The sequence below is a fragment of the Microtus pennsylvanicus genome, chromosome 14 (assembly GCF_037038515.1).
Source record: "Microtus pennsylvanicus isolate mMicPen1 chromosome 14, mMicPen1.hap1, whole genome shotgun sequence".
In the NCBI taxonomy this organism is placed as follows: domain Eukaryota; kingdom Metazoa; phylum Chordata; class Mammalia; order Rodentia; family Cricetidae; genus Microtus; species Microtus pennsylvanicus.
In genome coordinates, this window is record NC_134592.1 from 42,823,559 (window position 1) to 42,841,543 (window position 17,985).

The 17,985-nt window shown below is 43.8% G+C and overlaps 1 protein-coding gene across 1 annotated transcript in view; it reads left to right on the top strand.

The window, feature by feature from the left end:
- The window catches only part of Rtn1 (reticulon 1), a 203,262-nt gene that overhangs the window by 84,558 nt on the left and 100,719 nt on the right, over positions 1-17,985 (top strand). The window contains exon 2 of the mRNA XM_075948794.1: positions 15,323-16,096. Coding sequence (XP_075804909.1) covers positions 15,323-16,096 — 774 coding nt within the window. The remainder of the gene's footprint in view (positions 1-15,322; positions 16,097-17,985) is intronic.

Below are 17,985 nucleotides of genomic sequence, written 5' to 3' on the forward strand. Positions count from 1 at the left end.
GCAGTTGCCTATATTACACCCCATGCCATAGTAAGGCTCAGAATAAACCCATCAAAACACACAGAATAGAACTACATTACCACTAGGAGGTCAAAAAAGTTGCCGTGAGCTGTGCATTGCCACTCCTGTCCCTTAGGTCTGGCTGGGGTTTTGCTTTTGAGAAAGGGCCACTATGTAGCCCTGGCTGGACTGTAACTTGTTATGGAGATCGAGCCAGCTTTGAACTCTCAGAGTTCAAGTACTTGGATTAAAGACAAACATACACCTAGCCCCTGGGTGTCACCTCCTTAGAGAAGAACTGGCATCTTTATTTTATTTTTTAGATTTATTTATTTTATGTTATATGTGTGGTCTGCATGTTTGTGTGTGAATATGTGTTGTATGTAGCTGGTGACAATGGGGGAAGGTCACAAGAGGGTGTCAGATCCCTCAGATCCCCTCCCATAACTGAAGTTATAGGGTTTGTGAGCCAGCATGTGAGTAGTGGGACCCAAACCCTGGTCCTCTGTAGATCAACAGGTGCTCACTGTCTCACCTGCCCCAAGGACTTTTTATCTGATGTAACCCACCCTCCTGACTGATAATCTATCAGTCATTCCCTTATCTCCTGGCTTGCTTCCTTCAGCACACTTATTATAATTTATTATTATTAGTTCTTAAGTGCCTTAGGATATTGACTAAAATCAGTTCAGAGATAAGTTGTGTGTGTGTGTGTAGCACACATACATGCTTGTGTATAAGTACGTTGCCTGAGTTTATCCAGGGCTCCGTTTTCTTTCTGCCTGGTTGCTCATCACGGCATGAGGTACCTCCTTTAACTGTGCTGCAGAGTTAGCTCAGCAGGGCCAGAGTCACAGTCTAGCAGTTAGACTCTAGCTGGTGGGTAATACCGCCACTTTCTTCCTTAATGATTCGATTCGAAAGCAATGCGCTCCGCTGCTGTGCACATCTGTCATGTGCACACACGGGGAACAGTTGAGGCAGTTCTAGTTTTATTTCTGTTGCTGTAGTAAAATGCCCCGAGGAAAAGCAGCTCAGAGGACAGAGGGGCCTATTCCATCTCATAACTGCAGGTTAAAGTCCATCATTGCGGGACGTCAAGGGAGGAGCTTCAGAAGTCTGATACATCGTATACCCAAGTTGGAAGCAGAGAGAAATGAACGCATCCATGCTCATCTGCTTGTTTGCTTGTGCTGAGGTCAGTGTCTCACTCTCATACAGTTCAGAGCCCCCTCCTTAGGGAATGATGCTGGCTCTTCCCACATCAATTTACTTAATTATGACAACCAACCCCCCCAACACACACACACACACACGAGAATCCAATCCAGACAACCCTTCATGGAGTCTTCCCAGCTGAATCTAGGTTGTGTCGAATTGACAAGAAACCGTCACACATCTGCAATACTGAGCCAGGTAGCCATGTGCTCGAAGTTCCTGGTGAAGACGAGGTAGAAGGAGTGCTGTTGCTAATTGGAAGAAAGGCACGTTAGAGAAGAAAATTAGGGGTTTTTGCTCTGTCTGCTTAGTTGTGTCTTTATTTGCTTGAATGGGTTTAAATACTATCTACCTCATTCACTATTACAACCCTAGAAAGTTGGATATAAGCATCTAACATACAGGTATCTGATGCCTCTCAATATACTCCTGGATGAACAAAATTAAAATCTAAACCCTGACAATCATGGAGTCAGTTAAAACTTCATGCTCTTCACAGTATTTGGTGTTTCCATTTTTTCCGTGCCTGGCATCCTTGGACACCAAGAACACACATGCCTTCTGCAAGCACTCGGGAAGGCAGCTTTTGTAAGATTCAGTAGAAATCTCACTTCCATCACAAGAGCAACCCTCATTCCATTCCTTCACAAGACCAACCTTCATCCCATTCCAGCACAAGACCAACCTTCATCCCATTCCAGCACAAGGGCAACCCTCATCCCATCCCAGCACAAGACCAACCTTCATCCCATCCCAGCACAAGACCAACCTTCATCCCATTCCAGCACAAGAGCAACCCTCATCCCATTCCAGCACAATATCAACCCTCATCCCATCCCAGCACAAGACCAACCTTCATCCCATCCCAGCACAAGACCAACCTTCATCCCATTCCAGCACAAGACCAACCTTCATCCCATTCCAGCACAAGACCAACCTTCATCCCATTCCATCACAAGACCAACCTTCATCCCATTCCATCACAAGACCAACCTTCATCCCATTCCAGCACAAGACCAACCTTCATCCCATTCCATCACAAGACCAACCTTCATCCCATTCCATCACAAGACCAACCTTCATCCCATTCCAGCACAAGACCAACCTTCATCCCATCCCAGCACAAGAGCAACCCTCATCCCATTCCAGCACAAGGGCAACCTTCATCCCATTCCAGCACAAGACCAACCTTCATCCCATTCCAGCACAAGACCAACCTTCATCCCATTCCAGCACAAGGGCAACCCTCATCCCATTCCTTCACAAGACCAACCCTCATCCCATCCCAGCACAAGACCAACCTTCATCCCATTCCAGCACAAGACCAACCTTCATCCCATCCCAGCACAAGAGCAACCCTCATCCCATTCCAGCACAAGGGCAACCTTCATCCCATTCCAGCACAAGACCAACCTTCATCCCATCCCAGCACAAGAGCAACCCTCATCCCATCCCAGCACAAGGGCAACCCTCATCCCATCCCAGCACAAGACCAACCTTCATCCCATCCCAGCACAAGGGCAACCCTCATCCCATCCCAGCACAAGAGCAACCCTCATCCCATTCCTTCACAAGACCAACCTTCATCCCATTCCATCACAAGAGCAACCCTCATTCCATTCAGTCACAATATCAACCCTCATCCCATTCCAGCACAAGACCAACCTTCATCCCATTTTAGCACAAGGGCAACCCTCATCCCATTCCATCAGAACCTCAAAACACATTGTATTTTTATTGACTGTCAAGTAGCTCACACAAAAAGGCAGTATTTTAATTACTTCTTTAAAACGTGTAGCTGATTGAAATAGGAATCTTGCATCATTGTGAGGAAGGATGTTTGTTTTGAGATGTGCTTTTAATTCACAGCTGTAGTCTTCATGAGGATAAAAAAAAAAGCAGGAGGGTCTCCTGAGTACTGAGAGCCACTTAGGTCGATGGTCCTGAACCCTGGCACATCAGGGGCTGAGTTATTGTCCTGTCATAGATGCACAGGTTACCGTGGTTACCGTGGCCTGTACCAGACAGCTCAGAGGAGTAAAATGAATGACGTTGTTGGTAGAGGGCATGAGTCTTTCTCGTCCCTTTCCTTAATTAAAGCTTCATAGTATAGCTTCATGTAAACTAGGGCCAGTTTTCTACACATGTAATATAATAAATTATATGCGTAAATACTACATGGTGTACGGTTATAATATTATAATTTTAAAATTATAATACAGTTTAAAATTATATACAGTTTTATTTACGTAATTGAATTTATAATTTATATAGCTATAAATTTATATTTTATATTACTTATATGCAATTATAAAATAAATTTATCTATAATTTACCAAAGTATGTATATCATATATAATATCTATTCTTTTTTAAAAATGCTGTGATGGAACCCAGAGCCTTGCATATGTTAGGCAAGCACTTGGCCACTAAGCTGCATCCCTAGCCTAACCCTACTTTTACTGTGAGAGTGTACGAGAGAGTGAGTGTGTGTTCCTAAGAGGAAAAGGCTTGTCTCTGAAACAAGAGGTGTGTATCCTGAGTTCCAGGTTTATGCAAATTTGTCCCAAGATGTCATTCACCCATTTCTATTTCTATAGCCTGCATTCCAACACGAGGTTATGTTTGAAATGAGCAATGCTCAAAGCCCCACATTAAAATTTCAGGCACCTCATGACTAGCAGGGCGTGTGAGCTAGAGTCTGAAAACTGTAGGAAGAAGGCATTCGCTGCACCAGGGCAGAGTGGTGGAGCTGAGGATAATTGCCTTTAAAAATAAGAGCAGCCTTCTTGCAGAGGTATCTCAAAAAGGTGTTCAGCCTATGTAAATGTACTCTTGGGCAAGCATAAATCCTGCTTTACACTTCCTTGTTAGAATAACAGCCCTCTTCTTGGGCAATAGACATTGATTGACAGAGACTGATTCCTGCTACTTTACTGTCATCATTAGTTGGGATGTGATTCTAAATCTAGGGCCGCTGGCTTTGTTTAAGAAGCCTGCCACCCCTGATCCTCTCTCCTCCAGTCCTCTCAGCAATCGCAAGAACAATGCTGTTAGCATCAGCCCTGGGGGCATGTGACCTAGAGCCTTGAGTTCTTGGTCTGCACATCGGTTTATGTTCATAAAGCGGGTTCTGTAACAGCTCCAAGCTCCAGTTGTTTCGTGAATGGAACAGACCCGACTTTTTCAGAATGCATCCTCCTGGCATGGTGGCTCAGCCTGTGATCTTTGCAAATTGTCAGAGTTGGGATGAGATAATCCATTTAAATCCATGTTAAAAGGGTCTCATTTAACACGTAGCAATGCTTAGGGGTATTGCAGTTTTCCATTATATGTGAGCAACTGGGCTTTCATGAGGATTGAATGACTCATCAAAGTTTAGTATTTTAAAGAGGTCCAGTTTCTTACCAAATCTTCTGTCACCCTTGACATTTCAGCAACAGAACAATATTTCTAAATACACCAAAGCATGTAACTGTACTTCTCACTATGCCCTGTTGCATCAGACTGTATGTCCTGTGTTGTCACATTGGTATGTTTTTAATTCAAATAGGATTGCATCACGTCTCCTCTTCCCATTCCTTCCTTCATCCTCTCCCATTAACCCTCCTTCAAACCCCTCCAATGTCCCCACCCACTCCCAAGTTGATAGTGTGTGTGTGTGTGTTGTACACAAATCTATAAAAATACAACCTGCTGGATCTGCTATTATTGTTTGTGTGTGCCTGGTTCCACTGTGCATTGGATAACCAATATCAGGGGGGTTCATCCCTTGGAGAGGCGAATTCTTCTTCTCCCGTCAGTCATTCATTGCTCGTGAATTGCTTTATCTAGGAGTGGGACCCTGTGAGAATCTCCCTGTTAGTCTGATCCTGTTTATGGAGCCCTTCTAGGAGAAACTTTCACAATAGACTTCCTGGTATTCTGGCTCTTGCAATCTTTTTGTCCCCTCTTCTGCCGTGTTCCCTGAGCCATGGATGCAGGAGCTGTGATGTAGGTGTGTCCGCTGAGGCTAGCCTCCCCCACAATCTGTTGATCTCTTCATTGTGTCCAGTTGTGGTTTCTCCGATGGTCTCCATTTGCCGTGAAGAGAGGCCTCTCTGATGAAGGGCTGGTGGGTACACTTAGCTGGGGTCTTAGGGTCAGATTTAGAATATAGCAAGGAATTGTGCTGGGCTGGAAAAGTAAGGCTAGTGGATTCTTTTCTAAGATCCATGACCTCACTAGCCCTGGGAAGCTGGGTAGGTCTCCAGCACCAGGCATGATTTTCCTCCTGTTGAATCTTAAGTCCATTTAGATGGTTGTTAATGGCCCCAAAGGTGATGATAGATAGATAGATAGATAGATAGATAGATAGATAGATAGATAGATAGATAGATAGATAGATAGTTCTTTATGGTAGAGAGAACTTAGTACTTACCCTACATCAAAACACAGAGAGCAGGATGCATCTGTGACAGCGGGCAAATTAGAAGGCAGTAGAATGGTTGCATAACCCTAAACACATAAAACTGCTAAACTGCATGCTGTGAATGAGTGGACATGTGCTGTGAACATTGCATTATACCATGATGCTTTACAAAGATCAACTGAAGGTCTATGGGGAGTTTCAGGGATTTTTTTAAGAGCTAAATAAATCATATATATTGACTTCGACCACCACCTCCAAAATGATCGTCTTCCATAGAAAGTCACAGGATTACATTTCCATGTTGAGACAGCAGGCAAAAAGAACGAACAAAGAGAAGCCCTAAAATAAGCAAATGCCTTACCTGTCCAGACCCTCCAGGACCTCTCTTCCCAGCCTTCTGCTTCCTTTAACATTGCTGAGAACCCTGAGACGTGCAGCGTGGTCTGACTGTAGGTTGGGTGTTTCCTCAGACAGAATTAGTTTGCTTAATTGAAAACTCCTCAGCAAAGCAAACCCTGGCACTTGGCGGAAATAGAGATCTTTCAAGGCAGTTTTTATTAAACATGAATTCTCCAATTCCCAGAGCTAAACCTATGACTCTAACAGATAAGCTTTAAATAAAGCCATGAGCTGTAAGCTAAAGAATAGATGCTCATGCTTAAACTACAGGGAATGTTGTCAGCCTTGGCTTAGGGTCTTAGGCAGGCTTGGTAAAAATCCTTGTCCCGTGGGCACAGCTGGCAAAGAAAGGGCGTGCCTGGTTATCCCAGCACCTGCTTGTCAGGTTAAAATACAAGATACTTAATTCCAGGGGAATGTTGTCTAGAAGACATAAAGGCTCCTGGGCTTCTCTGGCGGACCCATCCTTCACAGAGGGCTCTGCTGACATCGGCAACTCAGCATCCTTAGTCCCAGCCTGCTGACTGGATAGCACCTAGGAAAGATGAGCGAGGGTTCAGGTCCAGGGTCTTTGCCTGACCCCCGCTCCCCGCGAAGGCCACACACATCCATCCCCTGGCAGCCTAAGAAGCTGAGTCTGGAGAATGCATGCACGCTCATCCCAATCACACATTCTGACCCTGTGTCCATTGTAAGTTTTAACTTCTCTGTCCACTCTCCTTACTGTTTGTTAGTTTGTGCCCGTTCATAGTGATTCCATCCAAACCCTTCTTGGTGGTTTTGGTTGTTTATTTTTGTAACTTTGGGGAGAGAGGTAAAACAAATTCATCTATAGGACACGCCAAGCTTTGTGATTAAAAAAAAAACTTTTGTTATCATCAGTCTTTTTTTTTTGATAGCGTTTTCCACGTCTCGATTTCAGAACAGTAAGATATGGCTGTATAGAGTTACCATATCATCATAAACCACAGGCCCACATCACAGCTCCTATGGGTAGAATGGATTCTGTCCACAGACAAGAAAGCTCACCCGTAGGTTTAAAATACCCACACCTCTTTCCTGTGCAAAGTTTTGGCAAATTTCTAGTTTTCATGTTCAACATAGTCAACTGTATGTTGGTAACAGGACCATTATCCCTGTCATTACTAACTCAAGGAGTCATGTAGAACAGTGTGACTTTGTCCTGGGACGTCAGCATCTAAGGCAGATCCCAGAGAGCAACAAAGTGGGGATCATCTACATGTACCTTCTGATACGAACTACCCCAATAGCATGTTAATAGAGATAAAAAAACCATCCAAAGGGTGGTAGCTATGTCCTTTCCCAAAAACTGAGATAATCAAATCTACAGTTCTGATTTACTGAGTGATACTATGGGTCAGAAAGAGCTAAATCATATCTCATTTAATTCTCATAGTAGCTCAGAATGGTGGGCGCTGTTACTGCTCTCCCCGTTCTAAAGATTGAGTAATTGAAGCTCTAAGACGTTAAGTTGCCCTGAGTCTCACAACTGCTGGCATTCTAGCAGAGCTAGAATCCAAACTGCGGAAGCAGCAACAGCAGGCTGCCCCTTGGAATGAACTCCATCCTATGAGCAGGAGTTAGTGGGGAGCTGGGGGATTTAGGACCCAAACCTTTCTTAGGAAAACGGCAGTAACTTTTCAGGAAGTGTTCTTTGTCCTCACATTCCTCTGCAGCCAGAGCATTAAAAACAAAGTAGTGTAAAAATCAAATATCTTCCCTTTGCACTTGCTTGTATGCACACTTCTATGGCCTTCAGCTGCATGTGTGCATGTATATGTGTGTGCACATGGGTGTGCGTGCATGTGTGTGTGCGTGCATGTGTGTGTGCATGCATGTGTGTGTGTGCGTGTGTGTACGTGTGTGTGTGTGACTTGATGACACTGTTTTCATTCTTTGACTAAATTGTGACCTGTAGATCGTTCTGTGTTTGTTATAAGCACTTTCCTAAAATTTTCTTATAGAATGAAAGTTTGGAAACATCATTTCAAAAGCCTTCAGGTCACAGAATTCCGTCTGCCCTCCCTGCCTGGCTCCCACCTGCGGGGCATCTGTGGAGTCACAGGCTCATTCCTGGTGTGAAGTGGCCTCTGCATAAACCAGGCTTCTAAGTTCTGCAAAGGAACTGCTGAACTCAGATGTTTTCCGGAGGGATCTCTGTACCCTCTGAAAAACTTCAATCTTTAAAAGGACAAAGAATTAAGGGGATTATTCAGAATTTGGGGGTGGGGAGCAAGGACAAAAGAATCATTAAGAGGCAAGCAAATTTGTAATTGTAATACAAAAGCCTCAAAGAGCAGAAGAAAATTCAACACAGAAAAAAAGTGGGTTACAGGATAGATACAGACAGGCTCACATGGCAGCCGCTACGTATTGTGACATCTTGCTTCTCAGAGCCACAGCCCGACCCCCCCATACCCCTCCCACAATCTGTTTACATTCATTTCCGTAGCTAGATCTTCCCCATCTGGTCCTCTGAGGCTCTCACACACTAGTCTCTCCTGGAAGCTCCTTCAGAATATGTGCATACACATGCACATATAATAGTGATGCATGCATATGTAGAGACAAGACATGCATATGTAGTAGGCTAGACAAGAAAGATGCTTTTGTTGAACAATGTTACAGGACAGGTTCTACCTAAGCAGCTTCTTGAGTGGATACCTCAGTGCCCACATCTGCCAGCTCTGCAGGAAGAGCTGACAAGAATTAATTGGCTTTCCCGAGCCCCAAGGCTCAGTTCTGCTGCTCGCTTCCAACAATCCCTGCAGGGCTCGGCTGTCTCATAATTTACTGTCCAGAGGGCTTTCTGTTTGCAAGACTCCCACCTAATAGGCACTGCATAAGGCTTGGAACATCTCAAACTCAAGGATCTTGGGAAATTTTCAGGGCGTGTCACTCAAAGGAAAGGGGACGTGGCTACATCCGAAGCACTAGGTCACTCAGTGTTCTCGTGACTCTGACCTGGTCCCTTGTGAAATGCATGAGAAAACTGAAAGAATAAGCTGTGATTTACACAAGTTTGGTCAATATTTCTAAGTAATAGTTCTAAATGCCATGATCCAGAGTGTTGAATAAAAAAACAACCTTGAAAAATGAAACGCTGAAAGTTAAAATCTTCCAGATATAATTCTAAAAATGTAATTTAATTTTTTTGAGTATCTAGACAACTTTTTAAATTTGAAATATGAAGAAGTTTATTTGTATATGAGATACAATAGATTTATATTGATGGTTGTTTTAGTTTATTTGCTTACAGACCTAGAGATGACTTGTTAGGCTTTTGGGAGGGGTACATTTTCAAACAAAATTTACTTTTGTGATTCTCTTTCTTTTTCTCACTCATATCACACTTGCAAAGCTAAACACATTAGATCCTGTTAATTATATATTATATTCACTTAACTGCACTAGAATTATATATTTTAAAATTTTACTTTTACAAATTATCCAAAAAGGAATTATATCAAATTACATTTCACATAGAAAAATATTATTACAATCCATTCTTTTCCTTTACCAAAACAGAAAACTTTTTATTTATAATTTTACTTTTTTATTGAAATAGATTTTTTTCATGCAAAATATTCTGATTATGGTTTCTCTTCTTCCAGCTCCTTCCAGACCTTTCCCACCTTTCCACCCATCGATATCCACACTCTTTCTTATGGGGACCATGGGAGAGGGTAGAGGAAGGGAGGGGAGCAGAGAAAAAATGTATAGCCCAATAAAATCAATAAAATAAAGAAAGAAAACAGACAACTAAAACAAACAGAAGAGTCTAAGAAAAAACTGGAGAAACACAAATGCAGACACACATAGAAATTCCATAAAAACATAGCATTGGAAACCATAATAGATAAGTAAAAGCCCTATATGGCAAAAATAACTGCCCCCTCAAAAACATTGAGACAAACCCCTGCAAAAATACCATTGAGTTCATTCTGTGTTGATCATCTCATGCTGGCAGACATTTACAAATTTAATGTTTTTTAAATTGAAATAGGACCTCTCCCACATCCTCACCTACTCTTAAGTTGATAACCTATTTCATAAAAAAATTATTATTGTTGTACACATACATGCACACACAGAAAACTATATGAATACACCATGTTAGGTATGTTTTTATATTGTTGGGGTATATGTAGTTTCAGGGCTGATAACTCTGTATTGTCTCCCTGAGAAAGGCTTCTTCTTCTCCTTCTCTTCTCCTTCTCCTTCTCCTTCTCCTTCTCCTTCTCCTTCTCCTTCTCCTTCTCCTTCTCCTTCTCCTTCTCCTTCTCCTTCTCCTTCTTCTTCTTCTTCTTCTTCTTCTTCTTCTTCTTCTTCTTCTTCTTCTTCTTTCTTCTTCCAGTAGTCACTAGCTGTCTCTAGCTTTTTTTTTTTTGCTTTTTGAGACAGGATTTTTCTGTGCAACAGACCTAGGTGTCCTGGAACTCACTCTTGTAGACCAGGCTAACCTTGAACTCACAGAGATCTGCCTGCCTTTTGTCAGCTGTTTGATCACAATGATGTTAGGTATCAGGAAATCAGTTCTAGTTCTTTCTATCGCACTTCATCTCATTCTTGGGCTAGTCATTGCCTCCAGAGTGCAACTAAGTTCATAGCTGCAGATAAAATGACCTAGGTGAGAAATACAGTCTGGAAATAAACTTGCTTGACAAATTCTTGACGAGCAAAGTTAGGAGTAGTGTCCTGCAGGAAATACCACACTCTCTCAACCATGCCTGCTCGAGAAAACAATAAACTACCACTAAAGGGCAAACACTAGAGTTCTCTCTTATTTGTGATTCTTATCTAGGAATCTTTAGGTCTTGAGTATAGACCCTGGGGTGGTGGCAGAAACAAGGAAAGTCAAAAGGGATTGTAGGGTTGGGGATCCCTAGAGAAAGTAATGGTGGGGCACAGGAGCTATGAAGGGGACACAGGAAAGCACTGGGGAAATTTTTGCTGGGACAATACAGAGGAAGAGGCCCGAAATAGTATAGGCTATTGCTTAATTGCTTCCCAGAACTTGAAGAGTTGGACCCTAAGACTGAAGACAGCATACACTTTGGACACAGGCCTGGAGAAATCAAACTGGAACGGACCTGAAAGCCTCCCCCCTGAGGACTAGCTCCCCTAGTTCCTTCAGATTCTATGCAAGCTGCCTCAGGGGAAAAAACAATCAATAGTTCTCCCGAGCTGTAAAGCCTACAACTGTAATAATGACTGGAATAAAAAGATATTCCCACGGGTGCAATAGTGCTATTTATATCACGGGGTGGGTAGGTAGCCAACAGCCATCTAATTGGACTTTAAGACTTGCTCAACAGGAAAGAGCTCACGTCTGGTACTGTAAACGCAGCCAATTACTCCTGGCTGGAAAAGTCATGGACCCTAAAGGAAGACTGAACTAGAATAATTCCCACCTGCATTCTAAATACTTACCTTTATAGCCACGGATACGTGTAGTTCTCACCCTGAACCAAAGACGATCCTTTCTGTAGCAGATGGAAACTGTAACAGAAATCCACAAGCCTCCAAAATACAGAGAATAACTGACCGTGGAGTGTCCAGCTCCAATTGACACATCCACCCACAACCCCTACAGATGAGGCTCAGGGACTAGCATGGAAGAGGGGGGCAGAAAGACTGTCAGAATAGGGGACCAGGATGCCTGCCCTGAGATAGTGGCTTCTATGTATTAATGGCAACCTACACCCGTGAAATTTTATCCGTGTTGTTGCCTAAGCAAGACCCACACAATGACAAGGCCAATTGACATGTTAATATGGACGGGGTAAATCTCACAGGGCTCCACCCCTAAATAAGAATCTACATGCTGATGAGAGAGAATCAATTTCTCCAGCAATAAGCCGCATTATAGGTAATCCCAAGCAGGATATATAGATGTATGTGTATATGTGTATATATATATATATATATATATATATATATATATATATATATGTGTGTGTGTGTGTGTGTGTGTGTGTGTGTGTGTGTGTGTGTGTGTGTGTAGGCATATATATATATGTATGTGTTATATAATACATGATATATTATATAACACATTTTATATAACATACACATATATTTATAATAATAAAGAAGAAGAGGTCATGAATTTGAGAGGCAGTGGGAGGACACAGAAGGAGTGGGGGGGAGAAGCACAGGTGTCACATATGAAATTCTCAAACACTAGAAAATAAAAAAGGAGCTCACAATACATTATTTATACGAGTAATTCTGGAATTGATGTGAAGTCGAAATATGTGGTATAACAAATTATAACATGCATGCTGACAATTTGAAATAACAGAAAAATCACAAAATTCAACACATGAAGTATATTACAGAGATTGATTATAGGCTATTACACAGTAGTAATCTCTTCAGCAGGCTTACATAACAATCTTTGACAATATGTTGATACCTTGCGTCACAATGAATCTTTATTGTTGGATTTCTTGTGGGGGGCATGCCTCTCCACAGAGAAGATGTTCACTCTTATTTTCTGTGGGGTAGAGCTATTCCACTGAGACACCCACATGGGCTTTCCTGGAAATTCCCTCCAAGTAAAAAATAAAATGTATTAGCAAATAGTCATGCACTCAGGGCATCCTGTGTGCGACTGAAAACTCTCTGCTTCTTCCCCAGCCGTCAGCTCTCAACCCTCATGTAGAACCAGTTCTGCTCAGTGGGAATTCTGACTTAGGGAATTTATTTAGGTTTCAGCATTTAGCTTTGTAACTCTGTAGGACTGATTCTGGATATTTTTCCTTTCTTTTTTTAAATTTCAGACATTTAGGAGTTTTGTTTTGAGGAATATGAAACTGTTGAATTGTTGGTATTTGGAACTATAACCTTCATAACTGTTGTGAGTGCTGGGGTTCTCACACTGACTATTCCACTTCCCGCTCCTGCTGGCTGGCAGTATTCGCAGTGGGGTAGCAATCCTTCTAATTGAAATGAAGAGCCTTTGAGTAAGACCAAGCAGGCTGGGTCAGGATTTCAGGGCGGAGAGTCCTTTCCATTGTTGGTTCTATTTATATGCACACGCAAACACTACTAATGTCATCTGGACTCTGTCCCTTCTTTCAGGGTGTACCTGGGAGCCTCCAATCTCTGAGGCATTGCCTCCAGGATGATTGATTCTATTTTACAGGAAAGGATGAAGGAACGACATTGGGTGTCAGAGCGCAGTGATCTGTGACTGCCGTTCGATTCAAAAATCCGAGTGGCTCCCCATGGTTGTGCCACCCAGCCTTTCACAAAGTAGAGGTTCCGCTCTTTGTCAGACTATCTAAAGCGGTCACACGCGCTCCATTGCCAGATAACACACATTTGTTCACTGTTTCCCAAGTGCAAGGCTAAAATGTGCTCTTTGTAGCTTTCCATTCATTTTACTTTGGTCTTAGTAGCTTCATTCCACGAGTCTAGTCATTGATTGATTGATTGACCTACCCATCCATCCATCCATTCATTCATCTGTAGAGGATGCCTACTATACAGTATAACGTGCCAGTCATGAGCCTTAAACTCCAAGAGCTGAGAAGTTATCACAAGGCACCATGGACCTGTGTAAGGATAAGCCATACAGTGGGTGATCACTGTCAACCCTATGCTATAAGAACGAGGACGAGAACAAGAGGGTGTGGTTTTGCAGGCACCATCAGAGCTGTGGTCTAAATGTCATACCCCTACACATTTATATGTTGCATCTATAACCAATGTGACAGACAGTATTTGAAGAGGACTAGGTCTTGAGGGTCAGTACCCCTCAGTAGTCTAGGCTGGTGGCCCAAGAGCCCTTGGGATCCATCTATTCCCCCTTCCCACCACACTGGGGTTTCAGGCACATGCCACTGGCAACATGCCCATGCTCTTGTAAACAACTTCTTACCCATGATCCCATAAGGAACTCTAATGAAACTCATTGGGATGTTAAAAATATGAAAATAGAGATCAGGTTTGCTGGGAAGAGGAAGGGAATCTGTACGAGGCAGGATGGGGACAAGAGGGAGTAACAGGGTGACTCTAGCTGGAATAAATTATTTACCTGTGTGGATAAGAGTAGGGTCTGATCAAAGGCAGCACACTTGGATCTTCCTGGGAAGGGGAAATTGAATGGATTCCACTGGTGGACTGGGGGCTGGAGAGAATGGGAACAGGAGGGATCACGTTGGGAGAGGGGAATGGAGGAGGAGAACTGGAAGAGATGACTGGAAAAGGGGGCATTTTAGGGTGAGGTAGGAACCCAGTGCAATGGAAACTCCCAGGAATCTACAAGAGTGACCCCAGCTAAGACTCTTAGCAAGAGGGGTTATTTAGCCTGAACTGGCCACCTCCTGTGGCCAGAACTTCAAGTTGGGGGAGTTGGAAACCAACCCAAGCATATAACATTTGGCCTGCCTACAAAATGTGCAGGGGTAAAGGTGACTCAGAGACCTGGGTTTGAACAAACATGACTGGAAAAAAAAAGTCAATGAAATGATTCTTAATAATGTTCTGCTATACTCATAGAGTGGAGCTTAGTATAATTATCATCAGAGAAGTTTCACCCAGCCACTGATAGAAACCACTGCAGAGACCCACAGCCAAATATTAAGCTAAGCCCCAGGAAATTCTGCAGAAGGTGGAGGAAAGATTGTAGCAGCCAGAGGAGTCAAGGGCTTGCAATTTGGAAAGCAAATGAGTTCAATGGAAGCAAACATGCAGAGGAGCAGCAAGGGTGAACTGAAGAACTATAGACACATACTACTGAGCTAATGACACTTTGGGATGAGACTCCAAACTAGGAGTGCGTTTTCCCATAGACAATGGATGATGGGCTTAATCTGAAAGCAGCAGGAGCCCTGGAGGAGAAGGGCAGGCTCTAGAGTCCTTTGAAGCACAGATCTGTGAGCCTCCAGGAGCAAGCCCTTCCCAGCTGTCTATGCGATGAACCGCTCACAAACTGTAGTTTCTTCCATTCCCACCCTACTTCAAGGGCTGTTATTAAGAACATAGAATGTGATGAGAGTTTCTTTGCTAACAAACTGAGTCAATGATCAGAGTTTATTAAGTAGTTAGTAGATGCTGAAGTCAGTGAGCTGCTGGGGTCTATTGCCTGGAAAACAGCAGAGTTATATACTATCAGGTAGACAAGGAAGATTAGCATGCTGAGGCTCCAAGGTCTTGAGAAAGGATGCTGTACTTCCTCAGTGAGGGCCAGCTGGTAGATTAGGCAGGAGAAACCTCCAGCCATGCAGACTACTCATGAGCTGCTGTTATTTTGATTGACAGGTGTGGCAGCTGTTCCCGATGCCCTGGACCACTCCTCCTCCTCAGCCCTAAAAGATGGGGAAGGGGCGTGTTACACATCGCTGATTTCTGACATCCGTTATCCAGCTCGGGAGGACCCTGCATACTTTACCGGAATTCTTCAGAAGGAAAATGGCCACATCACCACTTCAGAGAGCCCTGAGGAACTGGGGACCCCCGGACCCTCCTTATCAGAAGTGCCTGGGATGGAGTCGCATGGCTTATTGAGTTCTGATTCGGGAATAGAGATGACTCCTGCTGAGTCCACCGAAGTGGACAAGACCCTAGCTGACCCCCTGGACCAGATGAAAGCAGAAGCCTATAAATACATTGACATAACCAGGCCGCAGGAGACAAAAGGCCAGGAGCAGCCTCACCTGGGGCTAGAAGATAAAGACTTGGACTTAAAAGACAAGGGCACCGAAATCTCTGCAAAACCAGAAGGGGTTAGTCCACTTGACCAACCAGTTCCTGTGGAGGGGAAGATCATCAAGGACCACTTATTTGAAGAATCTACCTTTGCTCCTTACATAGATAATCTCTCTGATGAGCAGCACAGAGTACCTCTGGTCTCTGCCCCTGTCAAGATTACCCTGACGGAGATCGAACCTTCTGGCATGACTTCCACCCAGGAGACGACCCCTGAGAAGCAAGACCTGTGTCTGAAGCCAAGTCCTGATACAGTCCCCACTGTCACTGTCTCAGAGCCCGAAGATGACAGTCCGGGATCTGTCACTCCTCCATCTTCTGGAACAGGTAAAAACATTGGTAATTCTTCACTTTGGGAAACCCCAGGCTATGGGGGGTTGAAATCTCAGATAGGAAGGAACAAAGACTTACATCCAAAATACTTGCTTTTGTGGTCCCTTTAAATCACATTTTCTTAACTGACTTAATTCACAGGCGGGCAGCCTTTTCAAGTCTGCACCCATTGCATATGTTTCAGACTGGGGTTCCCCTTAAAGTCTTGTTGCATTTTCTTTGTAAAGTGTTTCTGTCATTATTTGACGGGGAAAGGGGTAAGGACGACATAATAGAAACATCAGCAGTGTCCCATGGTCCTGAAGCTCAGAGCACGGAAGTGCCACTGCTTGGAGCTTAGCTTTTCTCCCACGATCCACGGGGGCTCTTGGAGGCCTTATGGGGAAAGGATGGTGTCTGGGTGACCTTGTGCAGGATAGGCAACATGCCTCATACAGACTCTGCATCTGTGATACAGAAAAGGTTGGTGTCGGAGGGGCTTAGGCTCCTTTAGGGGTGGTACAGGCGGGAAAGGGAAATCTCAAGAGGGACAATCCTCCCTGCTCCCTTCAATCCCGGCACTGTGGCTTTACTCTCTTTCATTCTGTGGAAGTCTACCTGCGATTGAATATTTGAGACTGAAAAAAAGTGTTTTGATTAAAACAGGAATTTCTAGAGTCTGGGAAGAGAGTTTAGTAAGTAAAGGTACCTGAATATTGGTGTGAGGACCCGAACCCAATCCCTAGCACACAGGGAGATAGAGATAGGTGTGATGGCATGTACTCGGAACCCTAGCACTAGAGAAGCAGAGACAGGAGGATTGCTGGAGTTTCTGCTCAGCCAGCCCTACTGAACTGGGAGCCCGGGGTCTCAGAGAGAAGCTTATCTCAGGAAAAAAATTAAAAAAAAACAACAAGGTGGATGGATAGCTTCTGAGGAACATCTAAGGTTGTCCCTTGGCCTCTACACACGGCATACATATGCACTCTTACAAAACCTGTACACACACACACACACAGGGGGAGGGGAAGAGGGAGGGAGGGGGAGGGAGAGAGGGAGGGAGGGAGGGAGGGAGGGAGGGAGGGAGGGAGGGAGGGAGGGAGGGAAGAAAAAAGAGGAAGACAGAGAGAGCTTAGCTAATGGATCTGGCCCAGCTCTTGCTTGTCTAGCGTTCCTAGAAAACCAAACTGTGCTAGCTGTTTGTAGCTCTTCATCTAGGGGTAGAACCTTTTGAATGCCCTCTATCCTTGTTGGCATGTAAACTGGTGTTGCCATTCCATAGGTCTTGTTTAGGTACCCACATAGCTAAGTTTTCATGGGTACAGCTTCCCTGTCACATCTAGAAGATAGTGTCTAACAGTAGGCATCCTGGTCCTCTGCTGGTTCCAATATTTCTTCTGAATCGTCCATGATGTTCCCCAAACCTTAAGTATAGGGGTTGAATTGCAGACATACTAACTGGGACTTGGACTTCCATGGCAACGTATCCTCTGTATTTTGGACCAGCTGTGGAGCTCTCTCTGTACAAGCCTCCACCGGCTTCTTTGGTGAGGGTGAGAGCGACACTTAAATATGGGCACCAGCGTAAGTATTTAAGATACAGTTAGAAACTGTATTAATATAAGAAGGTGTCAGTGGCAGACTTCTAAGTAGGATTTATTCAAGAAAGAAAGGCTTGGCCTCTAGGGTCTAGGACTTTTCTAGCCACAAGCAGTTAGCTGGGGCTACAGGTATATATTCCCTCCTATTCAGCAGGCCTTAAGTTCAACTGGAGAGCTTTTGGTTACCTCCAAGATGTGTGTCACTGCGGCACAGTGCTTAGAGAATGGAGAGAGGAAATTACCAGAATATCCTATCTAGACTAGCTGAATTGGCAAACTCTGGTTTCCAGTGAGAAACCCTGC